At 39.0% G+C, this 14,376-nt stretch overlaps 1 protein-coding gene across 3 annotated transcripts; it reads right to left on the reverse strand.

Annotated features, from left to right (window-relative positions):
• Window positions 1-4,153: 4,153 nt before the first annotated feature.
• On the reverse strand, window positions 4,154-14,052 carry LOC143419044 (uncharacterized). 3 transcript variants are annotated; one of them, XM_076885125.1, is made up of 4 exons: window positions 14,048-14,052; window positions 6,970-7,329; window positions 6,614-6,761; window positions 4,154-5,047 (listed from the first exon to the last, which is right to left on the reverse strand). In XM_076885125.1, exons 2-4 carry the CDS (start codon window positions 7,322-7,324, stop codon window positions 4,942-4,944), a joined length of 609 nt encoding a protein of 202 aa, XP_076741240.1. In that variant the 5' UTR covers window positions 7,325-7,329; window positions 14,048-14,052; the 3' UTR covers window positions 4,154-4,941. The 3 variants fall into 3 exon arrangements, with proteins under 3 accessions (XP_076741240.1, XP_076741238.1, XP_076741239.1); XM_076885123.1 differs by lacking the exon at window positions 14,048-14,052 and adding an exon at window positions 8,445-8,683 and having other exon boundaries at window positions 6,970-7,333; XM_076885124.1 differs by lacking the exon at window positions 14,048-14,052 and adding an exon at window positions 8,445-8,670.
• Window positions 14,053-14,376: the final 324 nt, after the last annotated feature.

The following is a 14,376-nucleotide window of genomic DNA, read 5'->3' on the forward strand; positions in this document are numbered from 1 at the left end:
CCACGGGAATGTGAAATTCACAGAGAAACGCCCACTGACATGACTGTTGCAGCACCGGGCACCCACCCCACTCCTGCTAAACAGGTGAAAATAGCTTGAATAGCAACAGGACCTAGTGCCACTGAATCTTTGATTTTATTTATTTTTTGCTGTGTTTTACTTGCAGCTATTTGAAAGAGCGAGTGTAAACACAAAACATTATTTTATTTTATATGCTGGAATATGCAGAAAATAGGTCTAAATGTTAAACAAATTTCTTCAAGCCAAAGACTGTTGCATATAATTTAATTTTTGCTTAATGTAATGTGCATAAAATTAAAAAATTAAAACTAATAAAACAATTTTTAACAAGAGGCTTTCCATTTGATTCAATTTTATATGATGGATTATGCATAAAAAATAGAACTGTGCTAAAAGGTCTGTTGCTTTATTACGTATTCAGGTTGTTTATCATGTTTTTTGAAAGGTAACTAAGTAACTAAGTACTTTTGAAAATAAGTAATGATTAAAGCAATGGGATTACTTTTTTTTTGAGAGTTAATCAGTAATTAGTAACTAATTATCCTTTTCAAGTAACTTGACCAACACTGGTCCTGACCTCATGATAATTAAGATGACATCATGCAGTTTGAATGCAGTTTAATAAATAGATCTTTTGCCACAGACTTAAAATATTTGACAAACCTTCACAGGTTGATATTTAGAGTTTGCATGTGTTTCCTGTTTTGTCCCTGTGAGCATTTACGACAGAAATGGAGAAGCGCTAACAGAATTCATCAGTCCTAATCTTGTTAATCTAGGAGTGTCTATTGTCACATTCCAAAAAAGAGGCATATTCCAGCTTTATACCACCTCAGGTCTCTTCTCAGTCCAGAGCCACACTGAACCCTAGTTATTATGTTTCATATAGGGGCTCCCATGGGAATGACATAATGTCTTATCTTCAGCATCCTTACAATATATGCCGTAAAATGCACATTGATTAGGCAAAATATGTTTGTCTTTAAAAATATAGTCATCTAAGAAAGCATGGATGGACACATGGCTGGAAACCCAGATTTACATTGTAATTATTAACAATAAAACCATGGCCATCAATAGTGTAATTTGCTATCAAAACATACATGAAAAGACAGCATTGAACCTGCAAGGACTCAGTTTTTATTATACTATAATAAGGACAGTGAACTATAATATACTTATATACTATACTATATTATCACTGATGCTGTTATTATTTAGAAAAGGTAGAAATGATCTTTTAAGCATACTCAAAATGCACTAATATTATACAACAGCAGCTCTGCACTGGCAGCTATAATCAAATCATCCTGCTTATCAAATGTTAACTTCCTGCTTGTTTAGAAGTTGATTGAAGAAGTTTAAATATGTGAAGTGGAGTTAAAGTCAGGAGACTAGGAGTGTACCTGACATGGGTGGATGGTGTGTATGCAGGAGTTTAAATGGTGATACTAAAAGCTCCTCCTGAAAATACTCTTTTATCAACACCCACTGTGTCAAATACTGGCATTACATTAGATGTCACTGACTGTTTTAAGTGCAAACAGATACAAAGTCCTGGTGTTTTTACCTCATTTGAGTCCCAACTCCTGACTTTAAGCTGTCCCGTGGTTCTAATTATAGTCATCTATCATCCACCTAAATATAACGACTTTTTTCCTTCGGAATTTTCAGACTTCTTGACATGTTTTATCGCTCACTATGAAAGGATTCTTATATGGGGGGACTTTAATATTCATCTGTGTTGTGAGGATAAACCCCTGGTCAAAGATTTCTTAAATGTAATTGATTCCTCAAATTTCACACAATCTGTGTCTGGGCCAACATGTAAAGGCCACACCCTAGACGACGCCCCGCCACACACATTAACCTGGTAAAATACATATTTAGGCAGAATTTTGCAAATATCTATTTTTCATTTTTCAGCAGCATAGTGCTTTTTTTCGAATTATTTTTAAAAGTCAAGTCAAGGCTCCAAAAGCCCAAAGGCGATATAAGGGAGGTGGCTCACAACAGTTTTTGTTTGCTACATGGATCATTTTAGTTCAGGTTGGTGTCTTTCCTTTTGTTATATTTTTTTTAAGAGTTCAAAATGTAATTTTCTCTGTAGCACTTCATGGATTTCATAAGCAACACACCTTAGTTGTTCACACAAAGCATAAAGGTATAAAACAATATATACGGTGTTATCTTCATTTTAGATGTCAAAAAGTATTTGCGGCTCCCAGTGTTTTCTTTTGCATGGAAACCAGGTCCAAATGGCTCTTTGGGTCTTAAAGGCTGCTGACCCCTGCCCTAGACCTTGTCTTGGGTTATGGACTGAATGTATCGGTGACTGAAAACTGTGTTTTACCTATTTTAGACCACTCAGTAATTTTAGTTGATATTTTAATCCCTAAATCTTCAGCTTCTGACAAGGGAAAATTACTCCTGAGATCATCTCGTCATATTAGCCCCGAAGCATTGCTTGGAGTTAAATTACATTTACCTGATGTGTTGGACCCCATTTTTACCCAGGAGTTATGTGTGGACACCTTGACTGCGAACGTTAATATTACACTTCTTCTACTGGACTCTGTTGCACCTGTAAAGAAGTTAAAATGTCAACAAAGGAACCCTATGCCCTGGTTAAATGAGGAGCTCTTGAATTTGAGAAGAAATTGTAGAAAAGCAGAGCGTCGCTGGCAATCTTCCAGACTAGAAATATTTCTCCAGGCTTGGAAGGACTCAATGTCTTTTTTTCAATCAGCGATGTCTGCAGCGAAAGCAAATTTCTTTCTTTCAAATTTCTCAAATCTCATCATGAGTCATAAACATAACTCAAAACTCTTATTCAACACAGTATCGCAACTTACAGAGAGTAAGTCATCTCTCTGCTGTTCTAATTTGACAGCTCATGACTTTCTTATGTTTTTCAGAGACAGGGCTGAAACACTTAGGAATCAGATTACTCCCTCCTCGAGCTGTACATTAGACTACTCAGCTGCTTTACCTGTTGGTGCTGATGAACTGTTCTCTGTCTTCAAGGTTATTTCTCTGTCTGGATTAACTAAGGTTGTAAAAGCAGCTCGATGTAAAACCTGTTCTTTGGATCCTCTACCTGCTAAATGCTTTATCATGGCTGAGATCTTACCTGTCTGGGAGCTCTCAGACTGCTGGTTTTAAAAATGATCTCTCTCCCGAGACCTGTGCAGTGAGGCATGGGGTCCCTCAGGGCTCTGTACTTGGACCATTGCTGTTTTCTATGTATCTGCTGCCTCTTGGTGTTCTTTTATGTTCTTTTAATGTAACTTTTTATTGTTACGCTGATGACCTGCAGCTTTATGTTCCTCTAACCATTGAAAATTGTGCTGAAGTCTCTAAACTAGAATCTTGTCTATCTGCAGTTAAGGGCTGGTTATCAGATCATCTCTTGCTCCTAAATACTGATAAGACAGAGTTGATGGTCATCGGACCACAAACATTTCAGCACTTGTCCCAAAATTTCATCTTGAAAATTGATGACAGTGTCATAAATTGCAGGGACAAGGTAAAAAACTTGGGCATGTGGTTCGACATGGTGCTCTTCTTCGAGTCTCACGTAAAAGAGATAACAAAGACTGCCTTTTATCATTTCAGCAACATAGCCAAAATCAGACAAGTTTTGTCAAGCGACACCGCAGAGGTTCTTGTCCATGCATTTGTGTCTTCACGGATTGATCATTGTAATGTTCTTCTTTCTGGGCTACCAAAGAAAAGTTTAAGAGGTCTACAGATGTAAACAAGCAAGGATATAAACTTGTACAAAAATAACAATTTTGAATGTAGCAGATGGAAGGCACTATATCCCATACCATGAATTTATTTTGACACTTCTCACTCTGTGATAGGTGTCAATGTGAAAATATACCCCTATTAATTTAATTTTAATGAAAAAATGTATGCCTCACTCAAATGATTATGCTCTTCTAATTATTTTTCTCTATTTTGCTCATTTAACAAACAATATTTTGCATTGTTTGCATATTCAAAAACTTACATTTTGATCTAGACATATCCTTGCTTGTTTACTTCAGTAACAATTTTATTGACTTAAAACCCATTGCAAATGTCAGTGGTAGAGTCAAGAAATTTTGCACTTCAGTGATAAATGCCTTTATGTTTATTTTATATTAATATTTGAATTTTATTTCTAGATCATCATTACATCTAACAAGCAGCAAGTCAGTTACTTCGGTAAAGGTTTTTAATATAAACAGATAAATCAAGACATATCACATGATTGTTGTAGGTAAAAACTATAAAAAAGGTAAAAATGTGAATTTATTTATTAATGTAAATGTGAAAATATAGTTCCAGTGTTTGTAAAAAAAAAATGGAACAATGTCGCAAACAATGACTAATGTTAATTAGTCAGCACTGACATTTTAATCTTGTCATCAGTGTTATATTAATATTTAAAATATCAGAAATTTAAATGAAAACATTCAATATGTCATCTAAATGAAAAATCAAAGAATAACTTTAAACGCTAAAACATCTAAATTTGATTTTACTTGTGGGTATGTTATTTTAAAAAACCCACACGCCTTCATTTAAGGCTTTTTTCCTTCACTTTAACGTTGAGGTATTTGATACAGAGACAACACCACTGTCACCAAAACAAAAAAGAAAAAAAAACAGTCCTGATAACTAACTCATATTTTCACAGTAAACTTATATAAAGTGATTTCTTAAAGGGTGATTTCTTAAGTTAAAAGGAAAGGAAGGAAGTTTCTTTGTTGCTCTTCTACATAGCTACATATTCAGCATGTTCAGTTTATATACAGTTAAAACATGGAAACAGGTATACAGGATGAGCACAGGGTTACAGAGGATGTCTGTTTGCACAGAGATGCCCTGCTGCTGTTGCTTCAGTAGAACATACACTGCAGTTCTGCTTCACATGCGCCTGTGGACGTGGATAATGCCGCTGCAGGAGGGGCAGGAATGCTCCACATCCTTGCAATCATTGACGCAGAACGGTATGAAACAGCAAGGCCAGCACCTGTTGTGAACAAGAATAGCATCAAAACGGTTATCATATGCCCATCAACTCATTCATTCTACAGACTGAATATTAATAATAATTTGGGGAGTGAAGAGAGGAGAGTGAATAAGAAATACTCAGTGCCTCACAAACTCCAGTGTGTCATTGTCCTGCAGCAATCTGAGCATGTTGCAGTATAAATAAGGTATGGTTTAGGATCACCTGATTCAGTCTTAACTATAAACTTTATCCTAAAAAAAAGAAAAAGGTTTTGAGTCTAATCTTAAAAGCAGAGAGAGTGTCGGTCTTCCAAATTGACTCTGGGACTGGTTTTGTGGAAACAGCCTGATAGCTGCCAATTAAATCTTTAAAAACTCTGGGACCCACAAGTAAGCCTGGAGTGTGAAAGCAAGGTGCTACATAGGGATAATATGGTACTATAAGGTCTTAAGAAGGAGAAGACGGAGTCTGAATATTTAAGAATTTGTATTCGAGGAGAAGAATATTAATTTCAATTTAACAGGGATTCTTCAAAGAGAAGCTAATATGGGACAAATATGCTCTCTCTTTCTGGTCCCTGTCTCACAGCAGCATTCTGGATTAACTGTAGACTATATGTCATATGTCACAACATGACCCAGAGTGTGAGTAAAGCAGTGAGTGCGATCATTTACATTTTGAGAAAATTATTAACTTTCTGTCATGGTCCTGGGTCTTCGAGCCAGCGTTTTGGGTTAGTTTTGAGTGTGGTGGACTTGCGGTTTTATCTTTTGGATTTCAGAGATGATTTAAGCTCATTCTCTGTATTATTTTGTTCTGAGATCAGCATTTCCTGGTGCTTTTGAGTTTTGTTTTCTATATTTCTGGTTACTGGGTTCTTGCTTATGAAACTTCTTTTTTATGTCCTAGTCTTGTCTTTGTGCTTTTTCCTGAGCAGCCGTTGTGTTTATTGTGTCTATTTTGTCTCTGTTTTTTGCCTTTTGTCTTTCAAATCCACAAGTCTTTCTCCAGGTCAGTGTTAGTTGATTCCTGTTTCATTTGACAACATCTTGTCCCTAGCTTTTTGTATTTAGTTCTACTTCCTATGTCTAATTATTTGTGAGTGGTTTCAGCTCCTCCCACCTTTTGCCTGTTCCCTCATTATACTCTGTTTATTTAATAGTTATATAGTTTCCCCCTTACCCTTTGCTGTGTTTTACCTCGCATTTTGTTTTACTTTAAGATTAGTTGAATTTTGATTTCCTAGTGTTTTTGACCTGGATTACTTTGTTTAGATTCTGACAGTTATCACTTGAGGGTGTTGATTAATTTAAACTACCATTAAACTACCTTCATTCTGTGAGGCAGACTAAATCAATATTTTGATCAAATTTTGTTGAAATGTTTGATAAACTACAGATTTTCTGTCCTACCTTCATCAGGCCATCTGGTATAATGATGACTTGATGAAACAGGTCACACACAAATACCAAAAAACTTTGATATTTACTTAAATGTTGCTGAGAAAATAATCTTATATGACATTTTGCAGTGTGTTCAAATTTCTTCATGTGTATGTGTGAGTATAGTGGGGTTTTGACTCACAAGAAGACTCCTAATAGGCCACAAACCAACCAGGTGTATGGTCCGATTTTGTACTCAATTTTAGTCACAACATTGGTGTGGCAGTAAGGGCACAACATCTGTCCAGGAACGCATTTTGGCAGATTCTCCACCACCACCACTTGGCTAACTGCGAGAAACAACACAACACAGCCAAAAATGACTTTAATAATTATACATCCTTACTAAAACTCCACTAAACCTGGAATTTTGTGACACCAAATTCAGATTTAACCTTCAACCACATAGACTAAAGTAACATTAATGAATCATAAATTAAGAGCACTGTATTTAAGTATTTAAATATACTATATGACTAGTAACCTCTAATTTCTCACCTGTCTGGACAACAGGCTGGACAACAGGCTGGACAACAGGCTGGACAACAGGCTGGACAACAGGCTGGACAACAGGCTGGATAACAGGCTGGATAACAGGCTGGACAACAGGCTGGATAACAGGCTGGACAACAGGCTGGATAACAGGCTGGATAACAGGCTGGACAACAGGCTGGATAACAGGCTGGACAACAGGCTGGACAACAGGCTGGACAACAGGCTGGATAACAGGCTGGACAACAGGCTGGACAACAGGCTGGACACTTTGCTGGTAACCTTGTTGGAAGACTCCTGCATTGTAGTCCAGAGGGGGGCCAGGGTATGGTGGTGCTGGGATTTGGAATCCCTTTTCCATTGTGTCTTTCTATAGAAACAGAAATGAAGAAAATAGAAAATAGAAATTACAGTAAAGCTCTGAAATCCAATTTTTTTTCTCTGAATAAAACAAAGTGAAAAAAAGTTAAACCACCAAAGTCAAGAGGAATGGGCTTAAGTCGAGACTGAAACCTGGAATCCCTTCTCACCAATGTTTGAAAACTTGCTTATCAGGTTGAAGCAATGAATCACATCACACTCTTTCAACATATGCAAGTGAGCAGGTTTGGTAGCACTGTAAATTTTTACAGGAAATTGTAGAACCTACTCTCACATGACTAAAAGTCCTGTTTCTCTGCATCAAATCACTAAATGCCTTTGAGTTTTATATGTTTGGTTAAATCTGTTATGGTGCTGTCTTCATTTGCATGTGTTTTTAAAAAAAAATACCCTGATAAAAATGCAAATCTTGTTCTGTGAATGTTAGTGTTCTTTTCGAAATATGTTGCATTCAAGTAGAGTCTTATTCAGTAATTTTTAATTTTATTGATTTATTTATTTTTGACTATCTGCTGCAAAGGTTCAGCTTTAATACGTTGACTCGCTCATTACCTGGTAGATGACTCTTTTTCAATTCAGAAAGACAAAGTAAACAACTTTCAATGGACTGTGGATCCATTTTTTTTCATAGTCAACTGAAAATTGACCCCACACATATCTTTGGACTGTGGGAAGTAACTGGAGTGTCCAGAGACAATCCATGCAAACACAAAGAGAGCATGCAAACTCCACACAGGAAACACCCCAAAGACCTCAATGGTAACCACTTCATCACCGTGCCACCTGCCTTTTGATTTTATTTTTAAAAAACAACAACAACAAAAAAAAACTTCACCTATTGTTGTGTTTCATAAACCTGGCCCAAAGATGTACCACTGACTAAAAAAAAAGACTGTTATAACTGACCTGAATTAAATTTTATAACCTTGTTTCATAAAATAGAAGAAAAAAAAAGGTTTGTTAGGGACATTTTACCAACAAAAAACACGCTGCTCATAGCTTTAACATTATAGCTTCTTAATTTTTTCTTACTCTTTTTTTTCTCCACTTATATGATTGAATGTTTTTCTTAACCTGAGAAAAGATCACATGCTTCTTACCTTGATAAGTCGGTCAGAGGTGTATGGGTGGCAGTGTGGTCCTGCTTCTTTCTCAATGTGACAGTGACTGTATTAAATACACAAATGCAACTGCACTGCGTCGAAAAGAAGGTGGAGCAGCAACACTATGAATAGGCAGGTGATTAGGTGGGTGTGTCAGTGTTTTTGTAAAATTCTAAATGTCATTGTCTTGCTTTAGTGCGCACATGCACATACTGAGATGTACTTCAACACTGTGATCTTAGGATCCTGAGAAAAGAAGGCAAAAGGAGTTCTTTAAGTTTGCGAAGACATTTCATCTGTCATTCATAGAGAGAAGTGAAACTTTTAAAGATACCAATTACTAATCATGAGCGTCATCACATGAGCAAAGGGGTGAAAAATGGTGTGGGTCATTATCATCGGTGGAAGATAAGGATGAAACCACTGTGAGACGGCCCGTTCTATCATGTGACCTAATGAGGTCATCTAATGCAAGGTGCGAGCGGAGGTTCAAGCACCTGGGACAGTATGTCAGGACTGCATTAGAGGTGGTTGATAGCTGAGGTTATAAGTCACTACCCCTGTTCAACAACGGTCATTCACAGTGGAGATAGATGGACTCGTCTTTCAAACCATCTGTCTTCTCGGTCCAAAATGTGAACATTGGCATCCTCAAAAGAGTGTCTTGTCCTGTGTCTCAGTTTTGTCCTGTTGAGTCTTGTCCTGTTGATGTGGCTCTTCTATGTTTTGCCATGTGTTTGTGGATCTGACTGCATCCCATTTTTTAATAAACATATTCAACAAAGCACCTATATGCTTGTTATGTTGACAAATTTAACTAAATGTTCAAATACCAAAACTCAAATCACCACATGTTTGGTTTTAATTTTATGAGTTGAAATTTCATTTTAGTTACTCAAAAGAAATTTAAACCAAATTTAGTGAACTACAATAACCATGAAACTTCTACTGAAAGTAATCTAAATTCTGTGTTTATCTATGAGCAGGAATTAGAAAGGCATTTGCCGTAGATCATTCAGTCAGTACTTTTACTCCTTTAATTTATGGCAGTCATACAGAAGCCCAAAATCAGTAAGCTTGTAAGGAATTTTTTTGTCATATCTTTTTTACTAAAGTAATTTTTGACCACTGAATGTTTACTTAATCAAAGTAAAGAAGAAAGAAATTAAAAGTAACATAAATCCTGAATGGGCATGGAATGCAAAGGTTAAAAATGTAATTGAAAGACAGTGAAGTCCTTAAATAAGGATAAATCAGTGACCCACAACCCAGACTCACTTATCTGAGTCTGGGTCGTGGGGGCAACAGCCTAAGCAGAGAACCCAGCCCTCCCTTTCCCTTTCCAGTTCCACGGAGTGTTCCACAGACCATTCCAGGACCAATCTCCTTGGGATTGTGTCTGGCTTATCCATCTTGTTGCTCTGATGAATTGCTAGGTTCTTCATACTCGTGGTACTTCTGTACATGCTTTGTGACTCCTCTGACTGCCCTCCCCTCCCATTTTTTATGCAGTGTAAGCAGTGTGCTGCTTTGAATAACGTGTAGGTAGGAAGTAAAAAAAAAAACTTAAAATAAATGTATGCAAATTATATACAAACATTCATATAATAAAACCAAACCTATGAAAGACAGAATAAAGCATTAACTTTATTAACTACGTCTACCCCGTAACACCCGAACCACCTCAACTGGCTGCTTTCTATGTGGAAGAGTAGCGGTACTCTGAGCCCCTCCCAGGTGGTTGAAGTCCTCATCTTTTCCAGCTGAGGACCATGGACCATCTCATTCCTGCCACTTCACACTCGGCTGCGAACCATTCCAGTGCGAGCTAGAGTCCACCACCTGATGAAACCAACAGAACCAGATCATCTGTGAAAAGCAGAGACAAGAGTCTGAGACTGCCCAAGTGGAAGCCTTGCGCCACTTGGCTACGCCTAGAAATTCTGTCCATAAAAATTATGAACAGAATCAGTGACAAAGGGCAGCCCTAGCAGAGTCCAACGCCCACCGGGAACGAGTTCGACTTATTACCAGCTATGTGGACCAAGCTTTTGCAATGGTTATATAAGGATCAAATGGTTTGTAGCAATGGGACAGACTTCCAAAGCACATCCCACAGAACACTCTGAGGGACATGGGTCTTGCAGACCAGGGTCTCTGCCAGGCTTTCCAAGTGTATCCTGACCTTACTTTCATGCGAGCCTGGTCTGTCCAGCATCCTCCCCCGCCACCTGATCCAGCTCACCACCAGGTGGTGATTAGTTGACAGCTCAGCATCTCTGTTCACCTGAGTGTCAAAATCAATCATTAATGTATGACCTAGTATGTTATGGACACCCCAACACCCTCATGTTTGAACATGGTGTTTGTTATGGACAAACTGTGGTTTACACAGAAGTCCAGATCTGGCAGGCTGTTACTCCCAGTCATGCCCCTCCACGTCTCACTGTCATTCCCCACATGAGCATCAAAGTCTCCAAGTAGAATGATAGAGTCCCCACCCGGTGATTCCAAGAAGGCCAGGTACTCTAAATGGTAAGCACAGACAACAGTGAGGACCCGTTTTCTGCAGGGAAAAAACCCTCTCGTCCACCGGAAAACCCCCAACGTACAGGCAGCAAGTTGAGGGATACCAAGATACCCACTCCAGCCTGCTGCTTCTCACCAAAGGCCAGTGAGTGGGGCACAGGTTTGATCTGTTTGGCCTGGCAGCAGGTTGGCAGATAAGTAATCCAGTATGCATAAGTATAAAGGGTCTGCTGGCACCAATTACATGTCAGAGGGATACCCTCTCTCAAGTGAAATTATCTTGTTATTATCAGTGGTATAAACTTTATCCGCTCTTATCATATTTATTTGCTAACAGTCTCTGCTGCTTGGGTCCAGATTGCATTTAACTATGATGTGGGTAGCAACACTTCAGTGACCTGTGTTTCATTGTCGCCATTGCCTTATTTAAATCTTGTATGTGTTTAAATGCTTTTTGGTGTAGTGACCTCCTGGGTGTTAACTGTCACAGTCTGTTAGGCAGAGGACTCACTCGCAGGACTCTGAAGTTTAGAGAGATGGAGAAGGATTTATTTACAATGTCACCAAGTGAAGATATATACATATATACAGTGGAACTGGTAAACAGGCAACATGGGGCTCCGGGGGGGAGGTGTCTGAAGGTGAGGGAAGGTCCAGGGCAGGCACACACACGCTCCTCTTTTACACAGTCCGCGACTCACTCAGGCAGTCCGATCCAGAATGCTTATGCGCACTCACACACGTCCACAGGAATTCATGCAGCAGGAGAGACGGGCAGGGAATCCAGTAGGCCTGTACACAAAGGAAAACCACGCTAGGAGGAAACTCTAGACTAGGCTACACCAACGCTAGGTAGTGCGACGATCCAGCGAGGAAGCAACATCTCCTGCCATCTTAAGTAGTCTGCAAGGAATAATACTCGTGATGAGAAGCCAGAGCAGAATCAGCATGAGTGAGCCACAGGTGTGTGTTGAGGGTGGGTTCAGAGGCAGGGAAGCAAAGTCCAGTTACGCCCTGGTGGGAGAGGCGAAGGCACACCACACTCTCTCCAGAGGGAGATTTTTGTCTTGAAATTTGAGGGGGCTCTGACTATGAGGGAAAGTCTTCTTCATGTTGTTCTTCTTTTACATTGTCTTTCCTCCTTCCATTTCAAATACAACACTGATTATTCTATTGATTATTCAATGATTAATCAAGTAATTAGATGAAAAAAATAATACTTTTAAGTTATTAATGAGCACTAATACATCTTCAAAAGAGAAAAAAAAAGTTTAGTCTTTTAAAATAAAATGCTCATTGGTTTCTCTTTTAGATATTGCAATGTTTTTAATGGTTCGACTGATTACAGCTACATGTATCGAAAAAAAAGTCATAATAAAATAACATATTTTGAAGAAAATATTTTCTTAAATGTTGTATCATTGTAACTCCTGGATAAGATACATTTGGTGTGCGTTCATGGGTATGTGTGTGTGTGTCTACATGGTCCTGGTGAATGAGTAAGTATGTGTGTTTAAAGGGGAATGCGGTGGCTGCAATGAGGAAAAGCAAGAATATCAACATTCTCAGAAGTGAGGTTTGGCCTGTGTGTTAATGCAACTTGCAGATAACAAACGTTCTGATTAGGTTGATGTTAATCAATCATGTTTATAATTAATGTTAATAATAATTAAATGTCCAGCCTAACAGTATCGGCTCAGTGGCCAAAGTTTTACTGACTGCTGTATACTTTTAATTGCCTGCAAATATATATCTATATATATATATATTAATCATTTTAACTATAAAAATGATTTATCTATATTATATAGATATCTCAATTTGAAAAATAAGGTTACTAAAGCTTTGAATTACATATGGTCTTGTAAATCTCCTGGCTCCTTTAGACTAAGGTGATCAGCCGCTCTCTTTTCCTCGGACGTCTCCACTTTTCACATTCTGTCCGGGGGGATTTTCAAGATTGATGAAAATGTCCGGGTTTTTCTGTAGGCCTATGGAGAACCCATATGTTCTGCGCTCACAGACGGGACAGACAGCGCGCAGCAGTGTGCCTGGTGATGTTTCAAAGATGTCAAAGAGCAAGTGCATCTTTTCAGACGAACTGCAAAAGAAATTTCCCTCGTACCGTCCCGGTCGAAATAAATTGGAGGCGGAGTGCACCGTGTTCAGAGCTGGCACATACATTTGTGTGTCTAACAAAGGTGCCGGAGATCTTGTTGTTCACGTGGACACAGAAAAACATAAAAAGGCTTTATGAAAATAAATCTATAAGTTGACTGAGTTCTTTGTTACACCTGGGAAAACGAGGATGCTGTGGTATCTGCAGCAGATTGCACTGGCAATTCATACTGTGAAGCATCACAATATCTACAGATCCATGAATTGCACTAGTGCATTGCTTAAAAAAGCATTTACAGACTCTAACACAGCTAAAAAGTTCAGCAATGCGCGCACCAAGACTGAAGCTCTTGTCAATGGTGTGATAGCGCCACATTCAGTAAAGTCACTCGTAATGAAATCCAGTACTGTCGCATTTCTACAGACGGAAGTAACCATGGAGCAGAGAAAATATTCCCAATCATAATTCAGTACTTTGACTGGAAGAATAGTGGCGTGCAAACAGTAGCGGTTTTTGATATATTGGTGGGGTGGCAAAAAAAAAAAAAAAAAAAGTCGCTCGCACCCACGCTGCCCCGACATCACGCCAGCGCATTGCGGGGATTGCATGGGCACCGATCGGTTTTCTATTGCCCATTTGCGGGAAGCAAAGGCGCCCGTTTGCGAGGTGCGCCTGCTGCTTGCCACACACAGGGAGGAGAGGGGCGGGACGGCGGGGGATTCTCTGGCTGGCTGGAGGGGCTTCGAATAACCAGCTTGAAAAAAACCAAAATAAAAACAAACCAACAAACTAGGACTGTCAACGTTAACGCCGTCGTTACGATTATACGATTAAAGTTTTTAACCCAAAGTCCAAGGGCGTAGATTTGGCATGGACGGAAGGGACGTGTCCCCACCAATAATTTGATCTCTTCGAGTAAAGAACAACAATCCCGATAGAAAGAAAAACCGACCTGTCAGCGTCTCATTCACCCAGCGGAGCAGAAAGAGTTCAATTACGTCCTCTACTGGAGTCCTACGTCATGTGACAAATATGGCCAGTGTGATTGGCTGAGCCTTTCAGGGAGCTCTGTTTAGTTTTAGCAGCGGCAAACCTGCGCTGCGAGGAGGACGGCAGCAAAGAGGAAGAACCTGGATCAGGGGCGGAGCGGGGGGGTGGCTTACGGGGCTTAAGCCCGGGTTGTTTTGTCAGAAGCCCGGGGTATTTTGGAGGGTAATTTTTTCATAGTTAGATGTCTGGCTGACAACTGTATAAAACAAAAAGTACACACAATATTCGAAG

Source organism: Maylandia zebra, linkage group LG6 (genome assembly GCF_041146795.1).
Source record: "Maylandia zebra isolate NMK-2024a linkage group LG6, Mzebra_GT3a, whole genome shotgun sequence".
NCBI classification, from domain to species: Eukaryota; Metazoa; Chordata; class Actinopteri; order Cichliformes; family Cichlidae; genus Maylandia; species Maylandia zebra.

Excerpts from the sequence above, each read along its gene's own strand:
- LOC143419044 (XM_076885125.1), bottom strand. The coding sequence starts at position 7,324 with ATGGAAAAGGGATTCCAAATCCCAGCACCACCATACCCTGGCCCCCCT. Across the intron at positions 6,762-6,969 it reads CCAGCCTGTTGTCCAGACAG|TTAGCCAAGTGGTGGTGGTG; the intron begins GTGAGAAATTAG and ends TGTTTCTCGCAG. Across the intron at positions 5,048-6,613 it reads GGCCTATTAGGAGTCTTCTT|GTGCTGGCCTTGCTGTTTCA; the intron begins GTGAGTCAAAAC and ends TGTTCACAACAG.